Below are 24,902 nucleotides of genomic sequence, written 5' to 3'. Positions count from 1 at the left end.
AGACCATCCAATTATTTAACAGCAGAGCTGGCCTGCGCTGCCAATGCTGGGACACATCCAGTTCTCTACTCCCAGTTAACCTCGCCTTAAACCATGAGTACGGATTAATACAATATCACCGCTCTCCGTTTCAGTTCACGGTCAGAGTTTACCAGGTGTGCCAGTCACTCATACAGTATGCCACACAGCACCTGCAGGTTAGAAGGTGCGGCTTTCTCGTCTGTCTCCTCTATTGTGCCCCTTAGAGACAAAAACTGCTCTGCTTTTTCATGTCACTTGAGAGAGAGAGGTGATAGAGAGAAAAAAAGTGGTAAACAACACCTTCTGGAATGGCTCTGCTGTTCCTGGCAATTTTCACCCTTTCCATTATGTTATATGGGTTTTCAAGACACCAACCAACAGAGAAATCTCCACACTTCTCTGTAACTTCCTGTACAGGGTCTGAAAGTGCCACTAAGGAGCTGGTGAGATACTTCGCTAATTCCTCAACAGCCCACAGAAGGCCCTATCCTCTCACTTCTACAATGTATTTACTATTCAAACCAGAGGAACCAATAAAACGTAAAAATGAACATTTGGCACTTCCTGAAACTTTGGTTCCTACATTTATGGGTGACCATGAGGCTAAATGAAGTCCGCTGTGATTCAGATCTCTTCAAGTGACTCCACTAACTGGTTTTGGTTTCCAAATCTATCACCCACCATCAGGGAGTAACTTGCCACCCTCCAGGTCTGTGCCCTGTTGTCCAGGTCTTCTGAGATGTCACCTGCCCCCTGTCATTACTCATCAACACCTCCACTGCTCAATTGCATGTGATGTCAACGCTGAATGCATTCCTCCCCTCTTGGCAGAGAGAGGTCTTGGCAGATGATGTTGCCTGAGACTTAGATTCCAGTAAAAGCCAAATGCAGCTGCAACAGATCGTTTTCCCTCAGCTTCACACCGAAGGTTCTTGACAGGGTGGAGAACTACTCTACACCATCCCTGGGCTCAAGTTACACTCCGTCTGAGAGCACAAACTAAGTCAGTTTTCCTTTACAAAAAAAAAAATAAAAATCATACATTATATACATACGTAATGAAATAAGAGGATTACAAACGCATCTGACTATTGATACAAAACAGACAGGGCTGCATGAACCAGGGACCTTTATCTCTGGCAGGGCAAGGCCTTGTGAACACAAAATGTCCGCCTGCATTACACTGGAAGAAAGTTGCCTAGACTTCAATTATGCTGAAATGCCAATGAAAATTTGACTTCTGCTTTGAAGCACGGTGCTACCACACTGCAAAAATATTTTCCAAAGAGACTTCCAGTGGGCTCTTGGACATGGATTCGCGCAGTGATCCTGCAAGCAGACGGGTAATGTGTTTTCATTTAGGGCTGGCAGTGTCGGGATTCTCTTGCATCCCGTCGGACACATCGCCGAGCCTAAGGAGCACTGATGTAAGCAAGGGTATGAGGGACAATGTCATGGTCTTTAGTGCAAAGATCAGGTTCACCCACACAGCTCCTGCATTTTCCTACTCACTCAAATTAGTATAATCTGTCTTGGGCCTTTCAAAAAGATACCATTGGCCGCTACTAATACCATAAAATACAAGGAAGTTTAAATGGATATTCCACAGTTAAACTGATGTCACTAAGCCATCACCTCAGACATGAACACCACCCACAACAAAGTCTGATGAATAGGAAACTACACTCACAAGCCACAGCCATGCCTAAAAGGCAAAACTTATTAAAAATTTCAAAAGGCACAAGTTCTTATAAAAAGGTCTATTAAAAAAACTGGAGAAGCTGAATTCTCAAGTGCTGAAATCAGCAAAAGAATGATGGTCAGCGTGTCCCTCATCTGAGGGAGAAAATTACCAACATACCATTAGAAAATCTATTTAAAAAAATAATAATAATAATAATAATAAAACAGCAGCTGCGAATTTTTTGTTTTCATCTCTATATTTACATGATGTTTACAGTTCTACCAGCTAAAGGGAAACGCGTGCAACACCTACTGTCTGCTGGGGGCGCTAATAGGAATTTGCGTTTAGTAGTTAAGTGTCTGATAGCCAAGATCTGTCTGTTCTTCGGTTTATTTCAATAGGCAATACATTTTAACGAACTATTGAAAGCAACAAGTGAAGATAGTGAAGAAATATTTCAAAATCCAGCACTAGGTTATAAGATTTATCTAAATAAATAATGAATCTTGTTTCAAAAACCTAATGTAGGGGATTTACCAGCAGATTCAACAACTCATTCCATGATCGTGTGTAAGACGCTCGAAACGACGACGCCTATTCACACTAAAGTAACGTATGGACATAGACAGTCGTCGTTAAAATGTTAAGTAAGGACTGATCTTTTGCAATGGTTTATCATCGACACAAATTACTCTTGCCTCAATTATAAACATCTATTTACCATAGACGTTAATTTTCACATTTCTAATATTATCAGTATGGCACGGATAATGACCATTATTTTATTGGATGTTGTTTAGTTAGAATGATCCCCTACGCCAATTAATGTGAGTATGAAGCGTTCTGTGGCATTTACACATCATACTGTGTTATGGCATTTCTGGTATTATATTCAGTCCATGGCATCTAAAACAGATCGCGCAGATATTTAAGCGTTTATTAAACTGGTATAATAAACTTAATTTGCTGTGATTGTCGTCCACTACGGCGCTAATACCACGCAGTCCAGGTTGGTTAAGGGGCGGGGATAAAATAGACGTACCTTTCTTATGCCATATGCAACACTAAACACAATAAGCTTATAGTTTTAAAAGGCGTATCAGTCGCTGTATGATTCATATAAAGGTATTATAAAGGAATTATGTTTTCCTTGTTTTTCAAGTTGCTCACTTTTAACAGCATAATACGGTTAAAAGCTTGGTGTTTTAAGAAATACAATAATCCATAAATAAATGAGCAATAAAGAAAGTACGATAAATATTAAGTGAAACAAAACTATGCGTATGAACTCTGCATGATAAACTATTAAAATAATATGCGTTAGTAAAATACGTGGTTAATAACTAAAACAGATTTAATCATATTTAGGGTGATCTAGAGAAAGCCCCGATTTCGGTCTGGAAAACCGAAGTTTTTACCCATGCAGGATAGATACTTACCCTCACTTCCACACTGTTTCCCATTGTTCGCGCCCATCCTGACGAATGCATAATCTAGCCACAGAATCCGGAGATGCCCATAAAAATTAATCCATACAGATAAAAAGCAATCAAAGTCAATCGGTGAATCTGAAACTATGCAAACAGTCGTCCTTCAGATTCGCAATCCAGACCTTGACATTGTGCAATCCATAATACCATACCGGAGCCGAAACCCCTAAAAGTTCAGATCCTATTTCTGACGGAGATACCGTCCTGAACACTGTTCCAGATTATTAGAAGGGGAAAAACGAATAAATAAATAAATAGTTAACTTGTTGCGTCGAGAGTCCTGCATCCGCCCCTGTTTAGTCGCTTCACATGTAGACACACTCCAGCCCGTCCAAGTCTCCTGGACTGGCTCCGGATCCAGTCCTCCCCTTTCGGACATGTCATTCTCCGAGGAAGGCGAATGGGTTGCTTTTAAAGAGACCGTGAACATGCAAACTTTCTTTGTGTCGCCGTTTAACGCACTTAAACATTCTAAGTTATAAGAGTGTTTGATCGAAATATGTGTTTTTAGGCATATACTTTCCCCCAATTAATAGTCTGTATAAGCACAACCTATTCGTTTAGTTAATCATAGTTTACCTTTCCCATATTACCAAATACTCCAAATGTCTTCACATGGCGGTTCACACCAATTTTGGCAATGGATGCAAACCTTTCCTTTACAAACATTACGAGGAGGAAAAGAAATGTAAGAGTTAATAGGAACCCTATTAATTTTAAAAGTTTGCATGGGTCATGGAGAAACTCAGGCTGAGATAGACGAATCTGTGATTATTTCATCGTAACCGAGGACGCTTAACTATATAAGGTTCTACAAATAGAAAAGCCTCCACGCAGGACACGGAAATCCAATTTCATTATACTTTGTAATCCTGGCCTGAAACAACGCGCTCGGCTCCAGACAAGGTACGTAAGCGGGCTGGTCCTGTCAGCCCTCTGGTGGGCAATACATCCGTCATGCTGCGCATCGTTTCTTACTATGTTCTGTTACAATGTCACAATTACTATTTAACTTTTAAAATTTGTATAATTATTTCTGGTTTACTGTCTGGATTGATGGTCTGAAACCGTTCAAAACGAGGCCCAATGTATTAACGCATTAAGCAACAAACCCCTAAACAAGTCAATTTAATCAAAATTATGAAAATATTATGTCGTGTTAAAAATTTGATAGTTGATGGAGAAAAGTTATGTTTACAAATCTAAAACGTTTATTTCCCCTAAGCTTTGCTGTTCGCATATAGGGTGTATATTTGCCCAGCGTTCTATCAACGTGTTGTCGCGAGTGTTTCAGCGACAGACGCACCTGATGGCGGCCTGAGCAGGTTAAACTGCACTCAAAAGCCAGTAATAAATAGGCGTTAAGCGGTGCGCATCGCCGATCCGCTGGTAAAGCAAGGCCTGCGTGTGCCAGCCAGACCGCAGGATGCTCTGATGTACCGGGGGAGCGCTTTACATTTCTTCCGTGTACTGCTTTTCCTTTAAATAGTAAATAAAAGCTAAACTTAAGCCTGTGTTCTGTCGAGTTGAGCTACTTTGTCGAGTTAGGCTACGGTAGTGCTAATCGATAGCCCTAACCGTAACCCCAAAAAAACCACTAACCGCCCCCCCCCCCCCCCAAACCCTTACCCAAACCCCAAAAACCTAACCCTAATCCCAAGACGGTGGAACTGCACATGCGCAGAAAGACTCGATAGCACGTTTCGATAGGTAGCTCAACTCGTTACAACATCGGACGCGCTTCACCAATATACTGAACGAAATATGAATACAAAAACCAAGGTAACATGCTATTTCACTTCTATAATGAGTGAATATGCACAGAAAACTCTGCACTTTCACACAGACCATGGCCTTTCCCATTCAAGGACTTAAACTGCAGTATTAACTTTTCCCATATTAAACGTTTCTGTGCACAGTATGGAAAAGTGCTTCCCAACGCTGTGAATAGTTCACCACTAACCAGTACAGCCTGGAGCACAGTCGAGCTCATCAGTGTCTGCTGGCTGATCTGATGAGGTCAAGTGCCAAACCCCGAACCATCACTGCCAAACTTATCCTCTGCCTCTCTGGGTGACAGCCAGGAAGCATATGCTCAGTGCAGATGGCCACCAGAAGTAAATAAAACACTTTCCAACAATAAAGGAAAAGTGAGTTCTTGGAACTGAGCATTACTTGTGGTCTGGAACTTATGGGTGTCACAATCTCATCCAAATTAAACACCACATCTAAAGTACAACTGGTGCCCATTCCTTAGCCTTGTTCAACAGTGGTCAGCGCATTGTACCAGCTCATGAGAGAGCGATCACTTGTGTAATTTGAGGGGAGAGATCTCTTGAGTGCTCTTGTGCGATATAAGAGAAAAGGCTGTTTGCCATCATTCAGTTTCACATAAATAAATACATATAATTGATGTGCATTCCTGTTTTGTATAATGGTATTAGCATAATATCTACTTTTTCAAATGACACCACAAGCCCATTGTCCGTCTTATCGGGAACATGGTTGTGGTTAGGAAGGCTGGACAGAACAGCATAGGCCAAGGGACACCCTGGCTAGGATGCAGCTTATCATAAGGCAGACACACACACACCAACCCACCCAACACAATCCTGGAGGCACAATGCAACAGTGCACACAAAGGACAAGACCAAAGAATGAACAATATTTACACTAATATATATAAACCACAATATCATTAGGGGAATGAACCCCAGAAAGCCAGCCTACTAGGGGTGTAAATTCACAGTTCGGCATAAACCCCAGTTCTGGGTTCACATTTTGGTGCAATTTTCATACAGCAGGGAAAGCGGAATTTGATTTGACATTATTTATTATTAAAACTGCAAACACAATTAGGAACAGCTGAAACCAAAGGCATTGCCTCTGTCAATATGTTAGAATAACAAGAGATGATTATTCGCACATTGTGAAATTAGATGTATAACATATAGGGATATACACTCACCTAAAGGATTATTAGGAACACCTGTTCAATTTCTCATTAATGCAATTATCTAATCAACCAATCACATGGCAGTTGCTTCAATGCATTTAGGGGTGTGGTCCTGGTCAAGACAATCTCCTGAACTCCAAACTGAATGTCAGAATGGGAAAGAAAGGTGATTTAAGCAATTTTGAGCGTGGCATTGTTGTTGGTGCCAGACGGGCCGGTCTGAGTATTTCACAATCTGCTCAGTTACTGGGATTTTCACGCACAACCATTTCTAGGGTTTACAAAGAATGGTGTGCAAAGGGAAAAACATCCAGTATGCGGCAGTCCTGTGAGCAAAAATGCCTTGTTGATGCTAGAGGTCAGAGGAGAATGGGCCGACTGATTCAAGCTGATAGAAGAGCAACTTTGACTGAAATAACCACTCGTTACAACCGAGGTATGCAGCAAAGCATTTGTGAAGCCACAACACGCACAACCTTGAGGCGGATGGGCTACAACAGCAGAAGACCCCACCGGGAACCACTCATCTCCACTACAAATAGGAAAAAGAGGCTACAATTTGCACGAGCTCACCAAAATTGCACAGTTGAAGACTGGAAAAATGTTGCCTGGTCTGATGAGTCTCGATTTCTGTTGAGACATTCAAATGGTAGAGTCAGAATTTGGCGTAAACAGAATGAGAACATGGATCCATCATGCCTTGTTACCACTGTGCAGGCTGGTGGTGGTGGTGTAATGGTGTGGGGGATGTTTTCTTGGCACACTTTAGGCCCCTTAGTGCCAATTGGGCATCGTTTAAATGCCACGGCCTACCTGAGCATTGTTTCTGACCATGTCCATCCCTTTATGACCACCATGTACCCATCCTCTGATGGCTACTTCCAGCAGGATAATGCACCATGTCACAAAGCTCGAATCATTTCAAATTGGTTTCTTGAGCATGACAATGAGTTCACTGTACTAAAATGGCCCCCACAGTCACCAGATCTCAACACAATAGAGCATCTTTGGGATGTGGTGGAACGGGAGCTTAGAATTAAGAATTAAGGAGTTTTCTGTGCATATTCACTCATTATAGAAGTGAAATAGAATTAGGGCAGTTCTGAAGGCGAAAGGGGGTCAAACACCGTATTAGTATGGTGTTCCTAGTAATCCTTTAGGCGAGTGTATATATATATATAAATGAAGAATCATGATGAACTAAATCCCATTTAAATCTTGGGTTCTCTACCACTGAATAAGGTCACATATCCGTGATAAATTAGCAGATGATGTGTTTCCAGCAACATGGCCAAGTTCAGCCTTGGTAGGCTCTCTCTAGAGCTGGTGTCTGTCTGCCCCATGGCATACTGTATGGTTACTGTATGTATGCTGTATTGTATGTATATTACACCGTTTCATTTGTGCATATGTAAATTTGTATACTTTTGTATAGTTGTTTTATGTAAAGTCTTTATGTGCAGTACACTGTTATACAGTTGTTTTATGTAGTTTGCTTTATTTAATGTACTGCACTGCCAATAGGAACGTCTGACCCAAGACTTTCACCCATTAGTTCACCCGTTCTAGATGTGACAATAAAAGTGATTTGATTTATTAGGAAACCAAAATGTTCCCAAACCATCGATTACTACTGACTGTACTACTAATGACTGTATTACTATTGCTTACCATTTCTAGTCTTAGTTTTGCACTGACCTACATGGCTTTGCACAATGTCTTATGTTATTATTTTTTTTCAATTTCATTTTTTAAATTTTATATTTACTCTCGTTTTTGCACACATAATATTTTGTTACATCCTAATTCAGGGTGACCCTGAGCTCCGCAATTTTCTCTCTCTGTATACTTGTATATGGCTGAGATGACAATAAAGTTTACTTTGATTTTTGACTTTGACTGTAACCTGCATTAGCCGTAACCAACTCACAGCCACAATTAGAATTAGAATGCTGAACACCTACTTGTGAATTTAAGTTCTGCCCATGCCAAAAACTGTATTAGTTTCACTGTGCATAAGAGCCAAATGTAATGTACCGAATGGACAAATATGTGTACCATATGTGTCCTATAACCTACCGACATGTAGATGTGCATGGCCATAGAGGCTGACCATCACCGTGGCCGGTAATGTGTGAAGCAGGATTTGGACCAGATGCGATAATGATGTGAAACGTTGTACAATTATCTGGCACTACTGTACATATTTTTGGCCCCATAAAAGCACATCATATTGGGCCCCCAACTAAGATCAATTTAATTATATTCCAATTATTTTTTAGGGTCCTTGTCACCCTGTCCCTTGCCTTCCCGTAAATGAACATCATTAACCATAGTATAAAAGAAATTAATATATATGTGAACAAGATTGTGGAATACTATAAATTTAGTCTCCCCTTGCCTGATCTTGATACCTTTTGAGAGGAATAATGCCAATCATTTCCATTTTTCAGGCAACTCAAACACTTTAAATATTGCTTGTAAAATAATGATTAATTGTGGTTTGTGACCCGTGTTGTAGACTTCATGTGACTTTCTTGCCAAAGGGTATTAATGTGAAATATCCACAGACTAAGAATCACTTCTGAGTGGTCTAGTGGTTTCCCAAAACATTGGCCTTCTGCTGAAGGATCAGGAATATATATAAATGAGTAGCTATAAAGACACTTACAAAATCTCATTCCACTTCCTCATTAAAACTTTCACCTTTTTTTTATCCCATCCAGAGCGTCCACCTACCCTTGACCATATGCTACATAGGAATTGGATAGAATGAGAATTCTTTTATTTGGCAAGTATGAAAATACAAGGAATTTGTTTTGGTGGATTTGTTTAGTCTATGAGCCCCTGTTATTTGCATTTTAACACTGTATTTCCTAAAACCACAAAGACCTCAGAAACTCATGTAATTCCCATCGCTGGACCGATAAACTTCTGGTGCCAACCGGAAGAAGTAACCATCTTTGACAGGAAGTGCCTTAAAAACCGCTACATCTTCGAGAAGCTTCCGCTTGCACAGGCGGCGGAATAGCGGTAGGAGATACGTGGTTCCTGGTCTCCGTAAGTGTTTCAGGGTTTCACGCCGGTGACACCATTAATCGACCCCTGAGAAATCTGCGACTCGCGATTTATTGTTAATTTTGTCATGATATTAGCTTTTAGTAAGTATGGTTACCTTAGTTGGCTTCCTGTTAGGAGACATGAGTTGGGATAAGTACGGGCGACGTGGCGAAAACCTTTTTGATTCATTGGCTTTTAGTTAATTCCGCCGAGACCACAATGAAAGCGCTTACTTCCTATAGATTTGTTGGTTGTCGGTGTGATTATATCCAACGTAAAGCGTCCATTAGCTGCTTGTCTAAGGCAGGGCGGTCCGCCAGTGAATGGCCTCGTCTAGAAACACACTCCCTCAACGACATACCAGCGAAAACTCTGACATAGAGATGTACCTAAAAGTTTGCAGGGTAAATGCAGGGCAGGAGGCACATATGTTAAATATGAATAAACAGGTAACTGACGGTCTGGATTTGATCTGCTCCTTTGAATGCACGGTGAGCGTAACACAGTCAAGCCTGTGTGGTCATTCACTCGTCGGTATTACGGCTCACATAAATAAAATGAGTTACACACATTCCAGCAACACAGGTCGCGTTATTCAGCACTGCGTGTGAGGTTCTGTGTCGTAATATCCACGTATAAAGCAATATAATGTAAAATATAGTGCATAATACTGGTATCTGTATGATATTATTAGATAAGGATTAAATATAGGAACGCACTGATCTTTCGACCCACCTATATATAACATAGTGAATCATTTATAAATGCTTGTGTATAAATAGAGTATTAACAGAAGAAATGTGTGTCATTTTACAGGGGGCAAGACAAGATAATCTTCACAATTTATTAAATTATAAGGTCTGAATAATATATTTCTTGGGCTTACCTTATTTTAAAAGCATGCTTATATATATATATATATATATATATATATATATATATATATATATATATATATTTATTTATTTGCTAGTTAGATGTTCAGTGTATAACACTACAGAATATTTAGGTCAGCTCTGTGAATGTTTGTCTAAATAAATAATTGGACTGGTTTAGATTGTAATCTCGCCATGTTCTCTGAAAACATAGGGAGATGTATGGTGCCCTAGAAGAATTTCACCTGTCATGAAGGTGACCTGCACTTGCATCTTTTCCTTTCCTCACTGGAATACTGCACTCTCCATCTGTGTTTTTGGGTCTGAGGTCTTATAAAACTGAATAATAGATGCCTCTAGTGTAATGCTGCATTTCCTAAGAGACGCATCGCTGTTACATTTTACTCTAACAGATATAGCAATAAAGCATGACTTCCGACAAATTTATTTTTAAAATTGTCAGGATCACTTGGTGTATTTACTGTTATGTGCCCAAGCAGTGTATGAATTATGCTGTGCTTTCAGTTATAATCCTTCAGTTTGGTGCTACCTTTAAGTGTCTCCTTTGTAACTGAAAGCCAAGATGGAATATCTGGAATGTGAGCTGCTATTTGCCTTTACATTCATGGCTGTGTGGCACCATTGATCAGTCAGTGTATGCATCCCTCATCTCTTTCAGGTATAATGTCCCAGCAATGGCGGCAGACTCCATGCTAAAGGATCGGATACAGGTGGCCCAGGAGCTGCTAGAGCGGGTCGAGCAGCTCTGCAGCCGGCAGACGCGGGAGATCGAGGGCCGGGCGAAGCTCTGTAGCAAGTTGCGAGCCGAGCTCAGGTTCCTGCAGAAGGTAGAAGATGGTAAAGTGCAGATCAAGGAGTCACATCTGCATAGCACCAACCTCACCCACCTGAAGGCGATCGTGGAGTCAGCAGAGAGCCTGGAGGATATAGTGAGTGTGCTGCATGTCTTTACTTATGAGGGTGCCGCTGGCCAGAGGCAAACGTTGGTGGTAGATGTGGTGGCCAATGGTGGGCACACCTGGGTGAAGGCAATCGGACGTAAGGCAGAGGCTCTCCACAACATCTGGCAGGGTCGCGGCCAGTATGGAGACAAGAGCGTGGTGCGGCAGGGAGAGGAATTTGTGCAGGCCAGCCATCAGCAGCCTGTGCAGTACAGCAACCCACACATCATCTTCGCCTTCTACAATGGGGTATCCAGCCCCATGGCTGACCGGCTGGCTGAGATGGGCATCTCCGTGAAGGGAGACATCGTGGCTGTAAACCAAGTACCTGGAGTGGAAGGGGGTGGGGGTGAGGGTGAGGATGATGAAAATGAGGACAGAGGCAGCCCTCCCAGGGAGGAAGAGTACAAAGACTGGATTGAGGAGGATGAATATGAGGAAGATGAAGAAGCAGGTGCCTTCCATACCAGGGTGGACAGGGACACCATTGTTGCCAGTGTGGCATTCCCAACGGAGGTGAAGGTGGACGTGTGTAAGAGGGTCAACCTGGACATCACCACACTGATCACCTATGTGTCTTCCCTAAGCCATGGCAGGTGCCACTTTACCTTCAAGGAGCAAGTGCTGACAGAGCAGGCTGCCCAGGAGCGCCAAGAGAAAGTGCTTCCCAAGCTGGAGGAGTTCATGCAGGACAAGGAGCTGTTCGCCTGCCAGTCAGCTGTGCATGACTTTCAGGTCATTCTGGACACATTGGGGGGGCCTGGGGAGCGGAAGCGGGCGGAGCAGCTGCTGGCCCGCCTGCAGGTGGTGCCGGACAAGCCGTCCGAACGCACCTTGCGGCTAGTAACCAGCTCCAAGGTCAATCGTCGCTCTCTCACGATCTTTGGAACTGGAGATTCCTTGCAGGCAATCACCATGACTGCTAACAGCGGCTTCGTCCGGGCAGCTGCCAACCAGGGTGTCCGTTACAGCGTCTTCATCCACCAGCCCCGTGCCCTCACTGAGGGCAAGGAGTGGAGGGCCAGCCCAATCTAAAGAGCACCCACAAGGCCTGAACATAGGTGAAGAATAACTGGAAAATGCAGATGATGGGCTTCAGCAAAATGAGGAGGTTAAGAGAGGCTTGTGAGCTCATTCCCTCAGTGGGAGGTTGGACCTTCTGTAACACATCAACACTAAGAACACAATGAGATTAATAATGAAAGGAAACATGTGGTAGCAGAACGGAAGAATAATGTGAGTGAACACCGTTCTACTGATGTCAGCCAGGTTATGTGACCATCTCAGGGTCGTTTTGGAAATCCCAATATTATGCTGTATACAAGACTAGGGGTTAATTTTTTCCCCTTTAATGTAAATATGTTTTAGATCTCTTTAAGTCCATTATATAACTAAGGAGGTTTTTCATGTACAAAGTAAAATTTGTGGCATTGTAAGAATTACAATGCTATGCATGAGTACTTATTTTTCACACTCAATAATATCCTTTATTTTGTTTATTGGCTGCATTAAAAAGATCACCCCCACTGCCCAAATGAGCTGCCATATTGCTGAATTACAAGCAGCTACCCAGCTGAGAAAATGTACCGTCTTCTTTTCAAAGCAATTAAATAAGGTGAACAAATTTGTGAAATTGTCACAATTGCCATTTGCACAAGTGCATTCGAATGTTTCTTTTTGCATATGCTTCTTGCTTGCTTTTGAAACGTGTATGTATACGCACACAGCTGAGAGCAAAGGTTGGGGTTAGGCCATCTATCCAGCACACCTGAAGCATTTCCACATGCCCATCAGAGCTGTGACTGTTTGCTAAGGACAGGGCTCAAACTGGTGCCCTTCCACAGAGGCCTAACCTGCTGAACCACACATCATGTTGGTGGGAGAGCGTGGCCCATTGCAAAGTACATCCTACCTATGGTTATCAAACTCGTGTCTCACAAAGTTTCTGGATTTAAAGTGTGTACATACAGACCACGACCTGACTCCCCAAATGCCTTATTCATATTCGAACCTACTGGGTGTGAAGAAGCTGCATTTTGTGTTTCTATCCCCGTGACGGTAAGTCTTGCGTTCATCGGTTCATGCGCCTTCGGTATCTGCCCTTGTTATTAACTATTTGCCCATGAGGTGGAGCTATAATTGTATGCATAGTTAAAGAGTTAGGTAGTTTCTCATTAGTCAATCAGAAAATGTTTTCTTATTAAAGAAAAAAATGCATAATGACTAAAGATTACAATGTGCAGCGATAATTTAATACAGTTTAAAATACATAGTTGAACATTAATGTAACATAGCACTGAAATTTTACAGCTTGATTTAAAGGCGCCTTGATCCCCAACCTCGGCCTCAAAAAAAAAAACCTTGCCTGTTTTTTTTTGTTTGTTTTTGGTGCGGGGGATAATGTCTAGCAGCCAAAATTAACCGGATTTAGAGGTGTGTCCTTAACTGTTATGAAAGAGAAGAAGCACTTTCATGAGTTTCGTGGGCACGGCGACTGGTAGGAAAGCGTCAGCTTAAATGAAGAGCGCATCGTTACTTACGATGTCGCATACACTATATCTGTGGTTCGTGAACGTATATCTCCTGACATTGGACAAAATCTACGTCTCTGTCTTCACCAAATACCGGCGGCAGAAATATGTCCGCATGAAAGTCGTGAGCGTACACAATTAACGACAGCGTGACCTTCACCCAGTCGACACTGTATAGTCCCGGCAGCTGTTCTGGATAGGTCCCTGCTTTACTTCGGCACATGATCTTCGATATTAAATAATGGGCGGTGTTCTCTGGGGCAGCGGTTAAACTCGCTAGCGAACCGCCTTCCTAGACCACCGACGGCTCATCATAGATCAGTCACGTTCTGCACTAGATAGCGTTCGCAGTGTGGCCAGACGGAGCCCGAACCGACCCCAGATCGGCGACGCCGAGTCGCGCAGCGACGCCACGTACGAGCTGACGTCACACCAGCGTCCTCGTCCCCACCCTTCCGCCATGTTGCCGGGCTGAATCCGATACCGTTCGTACAGTGAAGGGGAGCGGCTGGAGCTTCGTGCTGGGCGCCCGGGGGTCTGCCGAGGGTTGGAAGCAGCGGCTTGGAGCTCAAGAGACGCGACACGACGATATCAAATAACCTGAGGCGAACGCGGCCGCTTTCTGCTTGTTTTTTCCCGTTAACTGTCCGTCTGGCGAGTCGAGAGCAGCAGGTAGGTGTCGCCGGGGTTTTGGTTGGTCTCCGAGGGCTACCACCCGTCTCCGTGCTGGCTTAACTCTGCGAGGGGCGTCGTTGCGTCCCGGCCCGACTCACATCGCCTTCCAGGCTCATGGTCGCCTCCTCGACGCCCTGGCGGCACTGCGTGTCCGGCCGGTCTTTGCGGCGCCCTCTGCGAGCTTCGCGGGCGAGATAAGGGGCGCTGTCCATTCGCTTTGCTCTACTCTCACTCCCCGCTCGCGTTCCCCCTACTGTCACTTTACTGTCTCTTGTTATTACTGCTTTCCTTTTCATATTTGTTTTTTTTTTCAGTATGTTTGTGGCTGAAAGCGCCGGCGCTACGTGATGTGGGTTTCGTTATGTGTATAAATATGACTGTGTGTGAGAGAGAGCGCCCAGCGTTTTGTATGGGGTATGAGAGCCACGGGTTTTGATATGTTTGTACGTATGTATACATGTGTGCGCCACAGGGTGCGTGTTTGTGCGCGAGCGAGCCATAGGTTTCGTTATATATGTGCGGGCGAGGCGCGGGTTTTGTTACATGTGCCTGGCGCTCTGGCCCTGTGCGTTGTGGGTTTGCCTGTTCCTGCTCTGTGCGACTCCTTGTACGCGCTCAGTTATGGGGGATTTCCTTTGCTGCATGGATTGTAGGATCAGATGGCCTCGGTTCCCTGGGATCTGTATCGCTTCCCTCCATTTTTAGCCAAGGGGGCTTTCTAAAGTGTGTTGTAATGTGTTGTTGATTTTCCTGTTTGTTGCCTTTAACCGTTCATCCGAAAGCTGATCAATGCATTTTATGTGGGTTCAGAAACAAAACGTCTCTGTTATGGGTATGCCGCCAACTCGGGTCCATTAAAAGAGTGACACTCGGATGATAAATCCATTAAGCATACCTTTTGCATTCTGGGGGTGTGATTCACATCTCTGGTTTCATTTGCAAGCATTTCCCCCAAGTAATCTAGTATCCTCTCCTTGTTTAAAAAAATGCAGTAGGATGAATTTGTGACACTCATTTCTCCTGTGTGTGTGTGAGCATTAGTCAGCAAATAGCATAGTGCTCGAGAAAGTGTTCTCATATGCATTCTGATGAGGAGGAGCCCTTGTCTTTGTTTACTGGACCTTCCTTTCTTTTACATCTGTTGTATTGTGCTGACAAAAGTATTGCTTAATTTGCTATATTTGTTTATTTTATTGCTCAGTGCAGTCAGTAACCATAATATTTCTGATCCGAACTCAAAGCATTTTTTTTTTATTTTGTAAGGTGAAATGTTAATTGCTTCATTGGTGCATGTGCCACATTACTTGCACTCCATTGTGCCTCATTGATATTTTTATAAAAATAAAGGGAAGTGTGAGCTGTTTGGGGAGTGAGAGGCCTTCCTGTTGAGCTGCTCCTTCACACATGTTGACATTGATGCACTAGCTTGCCTGTGACTGGATGTGCAGGTCTATTATGAGGGTCTGGAGTTTGTATCATGTAAGGAGGTCAGTGAGGTGCAGTGTGCATTAGCGGGGCCATTTGTTATAGAGGTGTGTCTCCTCGGGTTGTTGCTGTGAGCTGGATGTGTCCTTGAAGACTGTGACTTCTGTGTTGTTCAGCTGATTTGATTGTATAATGGAGCGTATTTGTGTTCTGCAAAAATAGCCAATGCTTAGCCCCTATTCTGCTTACAGGGTTAGTTTTGGTGTTAACGATGTTATAGAATAGCCAGGTGAGTGCCAGTGCTGTTAATGTTTAACCTGAGCATCATTACCACAAGTCGGCTGCTTCATGTCCTTTGTGTTCCTAAGTATGCGTTTTGGGAGGGTTTGCTGCTGGGCATCGCTGTTAAGGCTTTACCTTTCTCACCTAATCAGTGCTGGGTCTCTGCCAAACCATATCTTATTATGTGCCTAATGTGGTAGTGTTGTACTTGTTCGTGTTAAGTATGATCCCATCAGAATTTGGACCTGTGTGCACAAATGGTGATCACTTGTTTATTCTTTAATTTCAGAACCTAGCATATACTCTCAGTAAGTCAAACCTACCATTAAGGGTTGCCCTGTATACCTGCATTCTGTCCTGCTCAATAATTCAACAAAGAATGGCCAATCAGCCACCCAACTTGTCTGCCCGTGTCCTGAACGACACCCCACAGCAAACCTTGTCCGTCTGTCACAGCACCTTTTATGGTCTCAAACCTTCCCTAAACTATCCTGTACTCTTCTGTTGAGGTGATGTAGTGTTGCTTTTGGCCTTGAGCTTCACAGAAACTGTTTTGTGGCCTTAACACAGTACTCCACCGATGTGTGAGTGCAGTGTTAAGCACAGCTGTGCCCCATCCCCAAGGCTCCTCTCAAGTTTCTGCCTCTGCCTGGCAGTGCCACTCCTTCTGCCTCACTGCTGGACACCCAATGCACATTAGCAGTGTGCGGTGGCTCCAGCCTACGTGTGTCTGACTGCAAAGGGCACAGGGCAGCCAGTCTGCTCCCCAGAGCCCCCTGATTGTTACCGTTCCACATTTTCAAAGCAGGGGAATGTGGCTCCCAGCTGCCCTCACTCTTTCATGGAGGATGGCCCCGGTTTGCAGCCCGGATACTCCCTGCGCACCGGGTCTCTATGCGACAGCCCGTTGCCTGGTTCAGTTTTATGGGGGTTTCGGAAATGGGTCATATAGTTCTCCATTTGCCAAAGTCCACTCTGTGTTTTCCCCGCTGTATGGCCTGATTCTGCCACAGATTCAGCATGTAACCCACACTGAATTAGCACCATTAGTTTTGTCTCGCACTGACTTTGCTAGTGACTGAATGTGAACATGTCAGGCGAATGAGCCTCTTAAGTTTGATCTTTTACACTCTATGTGAAGGGGCCACATAGGGGCATCAGGGAGCATTCAAATTCCTTGCTGGGAACAGGATGAGGGGTTTCATGTTTTTCTGGCTGTTCTGTGCTGGGTCCTCATTTACGAGCTGTGGGGTGACGATACCTTGCTGAAGCTGTGTTATCGGTGTCCTCAAACACGGCCTGTCAGCACTCTTTTTAGCAGGATCTTTAATTCGGCGTCAGCCTGACCGACATTCGTCACAGGGGCTGATCCTGCTGTTTGTCTGCTTGTGTGATGAATGTAACACATTCAGGACTATTTTAGTATAATCCCAGGTTTGAAGAATCTTCCTGAGGGGGAGTGTTCACCTTGCCATCAAGTAGTGCAGTCTAGAACATTCTGTGGGTGTTATTTGCATGGATGAAGCAGTGGTTCAGAAAGTTCAGTTCCCACACTTCAGAAAACCCAATGTTAGCTCTGCGCTCATTAATGTGCCCAGAATGCCTGATATGTTAAGGGATTCTTTATTTGTTTATTCATTAATAATACATACTGCACAGACTAGTTTCTGGGTAGTTGATTCTGTTATACGGTGTTTTTCTACCAACATCCTTGCCACTGGACGTTCATTCTGCAAGGTAGGTTCCAGGTACACAGGAGCAATCCAGTTTTGTCCTTGCTATTTCTCCATCATCCAGGCTGCTGTTTGTTGTCTTTCCCTGGGGTGATTTCAAGGGCAAGAGCGATTGGAAATATTAAAGAAGACTCGTCAGATGAGAACCAGCCATAAGCTGGGATTTGTGTGGCTCAGTGGTTTGAAGGTGAGGGCTTCTTATGCAGGTAGGTTTGGACTGGCTTATCTTTGATAGAGGTGGCTGATGATGGCCAGCTGTCCGGTTGAGAATGTTTGGATGGCATGTGGACCCGAACAGGACAGAAAGGAAGGATCATTCTGACCATGTGTGTCATTGTGTTTTAGTTATTCAGCTTGTTAAATTCATAATGCCCACTGTTAGCGTGTAAATCAGATACCAGTTTTAATTTCTTCTTAAAAGTACAGTGACTTCATCCTAAATGAGCAATATTTATGATTATAGTATAGGTCTGCTATTCATGATGAACTTCAACTGATGCTAGGGGTCTCTGAAAAGGAGAAAAATAATACCTCTGTGTAATGAAGTCTGAGCACTGAACTGTGTAATTGTATTTTATGAGCCTGTTGCTATGGGCTGTTTGTAATTCATTGTCTAATAGGGGATCAATGTTCAACAACCTGGACGTAAGTGATCTGTAAACTGAACAATGAATTCATAAGCAGGATCTCTTGACGTAGCTGATCTGGTCTGCAACATGTCAGCTCATGTGCTTTATTATCCCATGGGAACAGTCACTCTGGTGCCTCACGTGGAGGGAGTTGAACCACACAATGTTGCGCTCTGGGTGCTAGAACCTCCAGTATCTTTCTTTTTGGCCCAGACCCATTCCTGGGTTGGCCATGTTGCGTCGGTCCCCAATGCTGCCTGCCTGACACTGTGCTCAGGCGCTACCCTTGCAACTGTCGTCGGTCTGAAGCCGTCCCTTGTCTCTCCCTTGGGTCTGTCTGGTGACCTCAGCATAGACGCGAGTTGCTGTCAGTGCCTTATTGTGATCCCACCTTCTCTTTGAGCTCAGGCCTGGTCAGTGTTTACTGGGACCACGAGCCCTTACTGTGACTCATGCTCCTCCTTGTGGGATGTGACTCCCGCTGTGGGACCAGCAGCTGTTGTGATTTGTTTTCACTGGTACCATTGCTAAGCTCTTGTATGATCTTCCACTTTTCTTAGTCTTTTTAGGGTGTCATAGGAACATGGAGGCTTGCTTTAAAGCAGCTTATTTAGCACCTTTCCCTGTAAGACAAAGTGGGGGGGTGCCCTCATGCTCGACAGATCCCCCAAAACTGGCAGTGCACAGTCAGGGTAGTGCTACTCTGAGTGACCCGGTCATGGTGTGGACCGATGTCATGCTTGGACGGGCCCATCAGCTGTGTGAGTTGGAATATGACTCCACATTTTCCCATTTTACTGACGTGTGACAGTGGCGTGTGGGCGTGGCATGGCAGATTATCCAGGCGTGCCGTGCAGTGGGAGATGCGCCGTTGGGTGTGATGGAGAGCCTGCATTGGTTGGATTGGGTGTAGGAGACTGTATCAAGTCTGCAGGGTACCATTCTCTCTGAATTCACTCCTTCCTACCCTGTAGTGGAAGACGGGGGCCTTTAGGTTTATGTGTTTATGGTGGCGTCACATGATGATGCCCAGAATGCAACTTCAACACTCATGTTGGTCCCTCCCCAGGCCTCTTGCTGCTAGGCTTCGTGCTAAAAGGGTGGGGGGCCTCAGGCCACTCATTTAATGGTACTTGCACCAGCCCAGGATCAGGAAAAGCAGTTACATCGCCGAATTGTAAGCAAGCCACTCAGGATCTTTGCCTTCTCCAAGTGTCTGCCGCAAGAGAGATCTGAAACCTAATGAGCAGAGTGTGTGGATGCTGTTTTGGGGATGATGGAACAGGAAGCGCGAACAGGAAGTCTGACCTTTAGTGCTGCATGTTGGAGAAAGGAGCACAAATAAATGTGCCAAGGAACATCCTGGAATTCCAGAAGGTTCTGTTTCTGCTTATCTGATCATTCCGGGGCGGGACGGATGTACAGCACGTAAGCTGTGGTTTAGGCTTGGGGAGAGTACGGTTCTTTCTCTGGTGTGGTTCCGTGTTTAAAATGGGAGACGGCCAAACCCTCTGGCGGAATGAGGCGGGTCACCGTGTCCAGCTGATGTAATGGAGCCATGGGAGCGCGCTCCAGGGGAACAGAGGGGTCTGTGTGTGACCCTCGGGAATGGGGGGGATCGGCAGAAAGCCAAAGGATCCAGAGTGAGTGCGCGGAGACTAGTCTTTTGTTCAGCATTGAAGCACCTTGTAAGTGAAGGTTAGGAGATGCAGTGGCCAGCAGAGATTCCATCATCTGCACAGAACCTTATTGGCACGGTGGTGTGACGACAGGGCCGTTAGTATCTCGCCATGGCAAACACTGCCTATTCTGGAAGCTTCCAGAAAGCAGCCGGACGAAAGTCCCGCAGCCCAGCTTCCCCCTCAAGGTCAGTGCACTCTTGTCACAAGCATGTTGTGAAGGCCAGACCATGAAGTGCATGCCCGTCACAGGCACTGGTAGAAGTGAAGCTGGTTTGATGGTGCAGAGAATTGACAGGTCAGCAGTTTCCAGAGAGGAGATTTCCACCTCGGTGAAGTGTTGGAGAACCTTGCTGACAGACATGTGAGTGGATGCGGCGTGTATGTTAAAGGCGGGACTTTAGGCTGGCTGCTGGGCTCTGATTGGCTCCTGAGAAGTCTTGAGTTAACACTGACCTTGGCATGTCTGGTGCCCCGTCTCACGCCCCCGGTTTCCATAGTGATGAATGAAGAAGTGGGCTTGCATTCTTGTTTGGCTCCCCCAGGGAGAAGTAGTAAGGCTGCTGGAATCATTCCAGCAGTTTTGTGTGCCGTCTTAAAATATTTATTATTACTCATTCATAGCGCTACTGGCTGGCCTTCTTAAATAAGCACATTCACGTTCATCTTCTGAGATGAGTGTGGGTTCTGCCTTTTCTCACAGCTTTAGAGGTGCTAAGGCCCTTGCCGTATGACCCCAAACTGATCTCAGGACAGCTCTGTATTGCTGGGGGCCCTTGAGACCAGGCTCATCAGTCTGCACAGCTGTACAAAGGTGTCCCCTATGGAATGAGGGTGACTTTAGAGGTTTGATGCAGGACACAGTGCTAAGTATGAGTAGTGGACATGGTGTTGTAAGCAGGAGGGGCGTGGCCAAACCCAGCATATGCTTTAAACTGGGAGTCCAAGTTAAGTCTGTCACCGTTACTGATGGATGTCTTTTTTCTTTCTTTCTTTTCAGGGAGAATCTGTCTTCTGACCCCTGACTGGTGGGATCCTGCACTCCATCACTGCCCTCTGCTCCTCTCTCCATCCCTCTCTCCTTTTCTCTCTCTCTCTCTCTCTCTCTCTCTCTCTCTCTCTCTCTCTCTGCCCGTGTACAGCCATGGCCGCCAACAAGCCAAAGGGACAGAACTCGCTGGCCCTGCACAAGGTCATCATGGTGGGCAGTGGTGGTGTGGGCAAGTCGGCCCTCACCCTGCAGTTCATGTATGACGAGGTGAGCAGCCTCCCTGTCGCTCGTGTGCCCCGGGCTCTGAATCATTTTCTGTCAAGGGGCCTCTCACCCTAGAGGTTCTCAGACGTGTGGTATCGTTGGCCTTTTCAGTTTGTGGAGGACTATGAGCCAACCAAAGCCGACAGCTACAGGAAGAAGGTGGTCCTCGACGGTGAGGAGGTCCAGATCGACATCTTGGACACGGCAGGGCAGGAAGACTACGCCGCCATCCGGGACAACTACTTCCGCAGCGGAGAGGGATTCCTCTGTGTGTTCTCCATCACGGAGCTGGAGTCCTTCACCGCCACCGCGGATTTCAGGTGGGACCTAGAAGAGAGATGGGGTTCAGCAGAGGACAGAAACTAAACACTGGGCAGGGGAATGTAACCTCTTCCCGCAGCTGACCGGGGAAGTTACCTGCTTCTGTACAGGCACATGTGGGTGTTTAGGATGGCAGGAAACAAGTCGCAGAGTGCTAGCATACCTGTACTCCACAGAGAGCAGATCCTGCGGGTGAAGGAGGACGAGAACGTGCCCTTCCTGCTGGTCGGGAACAAGTCTGACCTGGAGGACCGTCGGCAGGTGGGCGTGGAGGAAGCGAAGGCGCGTGCCGAGCAGTGGGGAGTCAGTTACGTGGAGACTTCTGCCAAAACCCGCGCCAATGTGGACAAGGTGGGTCTGGATGGGGGAAAGTGGTTCATTGTGCCGTCCATCTGTCTGTCCATCCATCCTCCACACCGTGGGACCTGCAGATAACAGGAACACTCTTTAAGCCCAAGTTCAGTAACCTATATTTCAATAGTAATAACTCAGTGCAGGCTAACCATTCAATTTCAGACTTGCAACCCCATGAATGAAAACCTTTCATTTATGTTTCATGGTTATTGTTCTTTGTTCTGTCTGATGTTATTCATCTGTGCTCTGTGTCACACACATTATAACACCCAGAAAAAAAATCTGGCACGCTTGACATTCCTGGCAAATAGTGTTTCTGAGTCTGATTTCAGTATTAGCATGAATGCTATCCGTAACCCTGACCTGTGACATTCTCGTTAGCGGCATCACAAGTCAATCTTGTCATCCGCAGGTGTTCTTTGACCTGATGCGTGAGATTCGGGCAAGAAAGATGGAGGACAGCAAGGAGAAAAATGGAAAAAAGAAGAGAAAAAGCCTGGCCAATCGGATTCGAGAGCGATGCTGCATTTTATAATGGCTGCTGGCCTCTTCCACAGCCCTCTGTTAACGACTCCTCCTCTTTGTGTTGGTTCCCCTCGGCTCCCTCTGAACAGCTCAGGCTGTGAGAGGTCGTTTCCTCTTGTGTCTCTGGGATGGGGGTAAGTTTGGGAGCGAGAGATGCGTAGCGCTTTAGGAGCTAAGGGGGGGGTGGTGAACAGCTGGATGGGGTAGATAGTGAAAGGACTATTCTCGCTGTATAACTTGTATATATCTGGTGCCATAAGCACAGTGATCACAGCAGTTCTGTTTTTTTTTTTTTTTTTTTTTTTAAATCATTTAGAGCAGCCCTTATTCCCCTGTGGAGAGTTTTATATACATGCTTAAAGCTACAGGCGGCCCACCGGTCAGGCTCCGCTTCATGTTGCTGGTGCATCGCGTCCCTCTTAGTTCCACTACATTTCCCATGAGGCCTAGCGACAGGACTCCTGAACTGGGGCTCACGAGGCCAGCATGGCGAGAGGCGGAGGTGAAAACCGTCCTCCCAGCTCGGAGGCCGGCTACCTGCCTGCCACCGCTGCGTTTCTGAGCCCTGCCGTGCACTGTGAGCGTGTCTGACCTGAGGGAAGCTACTGCAAGCTCCTGGAATTAGTCATGTGACCTGCTACGCCCGGCGGTGGGAGGCGGCTGTGCTGTATCACCTGGTTTCCTTCACAGCTGCTGTGTTTCGTCGCATGTGGGTACATATAAGTGCTCCGGTCCAGTCCGGTCTGGTTCCGCGTCTGTCCCGTTTGCCTTCATGTTAAACGGCACCTTCCTGCCTCTTGCCATGTTGGGCTAGAGTGCAGGAATCGGGGCCTGGCCGTAAGCACAACTGCTGGGTGGTGAGAGGGGAAGGAGGTCACCTACCTAGGCCACCTGTGCTCTGTGCTTGTTAAGCGTGTGTCACTAATAGTCTTTTTCTGTATGGTTAGCTAATGACACTCAGTAATGTTTAATCTGAAATGTAGTGACGGCACCCCTGTGCTTGTGGGTGGGTGCGTAGCTCTGTAAGTATGCTTTGCCTTATTGACATCTCCGTTCTTTAGCAGATGCATTGCGTGGCACTTGCTGCAAGCATCGCACTTGTCATTTCATTCACAATGTCATTTCAGAAATGAATGCCATTATTTAAAGATTGCGCTTGTTTTACCAGTCTTTTCTGTACCTACTGGTGGATTACTTTCCAAAGGACATTTCATAACCCCCAAAACAAGTTCATAGGAAGACAGTGCAGACAGTGGGACCAATATGTTGAATTGGAAACCTGGGTGAATCTCTGCACTGTGGCCCCTGACTTCCTGAAGCATTTTAAGGGGCTGGAGCTCTGTGTTCCATGTGAGCTAATGATGACAAAGGGCTGGGGATTCCTCCTGCTACTTTCAGCTCAGCGTTTCTTGTGCATCATTTTCTCCTGTGGCCTGATTTTGAACGGAGTCTGCTTGGTCCTGCTTCAGACTGGATGAACACGTTCTCAGCAGCACTAAATGCCCTGTTCCACTCTGTGAAAACCAGTGCGATGCAGCACGGAGGATGGCGTCTCCCAGGTAACCGAAACCCATAACACTAACTAGCGTGCCTCCATGGTGCATTCCTGCTCGTGCTGAAACCATCTAAGCAAATATGTGCTGATGTTCTGTGTTTGTGCTTTGTTGGAGGGGATTGGGGGCATCACAGGTTAGATGAGATTTTGTTTTGTGCCCATTCCCCCCTTCCTGTAAGATTGCTTCATTCACATGCATCCCTTACTGAATGTCATCCAGCGAGGGGAGGGGGGAGAAATGTGTACAGCTTTTTCTGGAATCTGGACATTTCAAGTGAGGAAATGTTTTTGAAGACTATTCTGAATGCCCTTTTCTAGTAGCTCGTTAAGTCTGTTGTATTGCTCTGTTTTGGGAATGGTTTAGAAAACGGGCTTTAAAGAAGAGGGGGGATTTCAGCATTAACAAATAGTATGGATGCTATGTGTACGTCTCACTGAATCTCCACTGTTTCCCACTCTCTCTAAACTGTTGTGACGATGCTTTAGCCCTGCTTATTTTGTTATAAGTACCGTGTAACCAGGGATCCTTAACTGAACCACTAACATCATTTTCTGTTTGTGGCACGTGGGTGCAGAGGTGTGATGATGCTGCAGGGAAGGGCTGATGCTCCTCCCGCCCACGCCTTTTTGCTGTACTTTGAGCCATTAAGAGAGCTTAAAAATGTGAAGATGACATGAATAAAGAAATAAACTACCATTTTATAACTTGTACCCTGCAGTCTGTTTGTTTGGCGGTGTCCCTTTTGTAAATTCTGAGAACAAGGAGCATGATGACTGTCACACCCACTTTCCAAATGGCACCTCGGCATGTTCTTCATTCTCTCTGGAAACTCTGCTCGCGCAGCCTTTAGTGGCTGGTCACTGATGGCCCCCAGCTTGTCTTGCTGCCT

The 24,902-nt window shown here is 45.4% G+C and overlaps 3 protein-coding genes across 6 annotated transcripts in view; 2 read left to right on the top strand and 1 right to left on the bottom strand.

Annotated features, from left to right (window-relative positions):
* The window catches only part of fbxl7 (F-box and leucine-rich repeat protein 7), a 38,048-nt gene extending 33,393 nt beyond the window's left edge, over positions 1-4,655 (bottom strand). The window contains exon 1 of the mRNA XM_023842321.2: positions 3,145-4,655. Coding sequence (XP_023698089.1) covers positions 3,145-3,181 — 37 coding nt within the window. The 5' untranslated portion in view covers positions 3,182-4,655. The remainder of the gene's footprint in view (positions 1-3,144) is intronic.
* Positions 4,656-9,120: 4,465 nt separating this feature from the next.
* Positions 9,121-12,672, top strand: c4h7orf25 (chromosome 4 C7orf25 homolog). Of its 3 annotated transcripts, XM_072711315.1 has the most exons (3): positions 9,163-9,211; positions 10,028-10,069; positions 10,766-12,672. In XM_072711315.1, the coding sequence occupies exon 3, from the start codon at positions 10,782-10,784 to the stop codon at positions 12,081-12,083; it is 1,302 nt and encodes a 433-aa protein (XP_072567416.1). In that variant the 5' UTR covers positions 9,163-9,211; positions 10,028-10,069; positions 10,766-10,781; the 3' UTR covers positions 12,084-12,672. The 3 variants fall into 3 exon arrangements, with proteins under 3 accessions (XP_023698057.2, XP_072567416.1, XP_072567417.1); XM_023842289.2 differs by lacking the exon at positions 10,028-10,069 and having other exon boundaries at positions 9,121-9,211; XM_072711316.1 differs by lacking the exons at positions 9,163-9,211; positions 10,028-10,069 and adding an exon at positions 10,324-10,342.
* A 1,336-nt stretch (positions 12,673-14,008) lies between these two features.
* On the top strand, positions 14,009-24,723 carry ralab (v-ral simian leukemia viral oncogene homolog Ab (ras related)). 2 transcript variants are annotated; one of them, XM_023842310.2, is made up of 5 exons: positions 14,009-14,251; positions 21,003-21,260; positions 21,369-21,577; positions 21,755-21,929; positions 22,345-24,723. In XM_023842310.2, exons 2-5 carry the CDS (start codon positions 21,147-21,149, stop codon positions 22,465-22,467), a joined length of 621 nt encoding a protein of 206 aa, XP_023698078.1. In that variant the 5' UTR covers positions 14,009-14,251; positions 21,003-21,146; the 3' UTR covers positions 22,468-24,723. The 2 variants fall into 2 exon arrangements, with proteins under 2 accessions (XP_023698078.1, XP_023698079.1); XM_023842311.2 differs by lacking the exon at positions 14,009-14,251 and adding an exon at positions 15,184-17,698.
* Positions 24,724-24,902: the final 179 nt, after the last annotated feature.

This window comes from Paramormyrops kingsleyae, chromosome 4 (assembly GCF_048594095.1).
Source record: "Paramormyrops kingsleyae isolate MSU_618 chromosome 4, PKINGS_0.4, whole genome shotgun sequence".
Taxonomy (NCBI): Eukaryota; Metazoa; Chordata; class Actinopteri; order Osteoglossiformes; family Mormyridae; genus Paramormyrops; species Paramormyrops kingsleyae.
The sequence above is the reverse complement of the archived record's forward strand: the minus strand, read 5'-3'. Positions and strand labels throughout refer to the sequence as shown.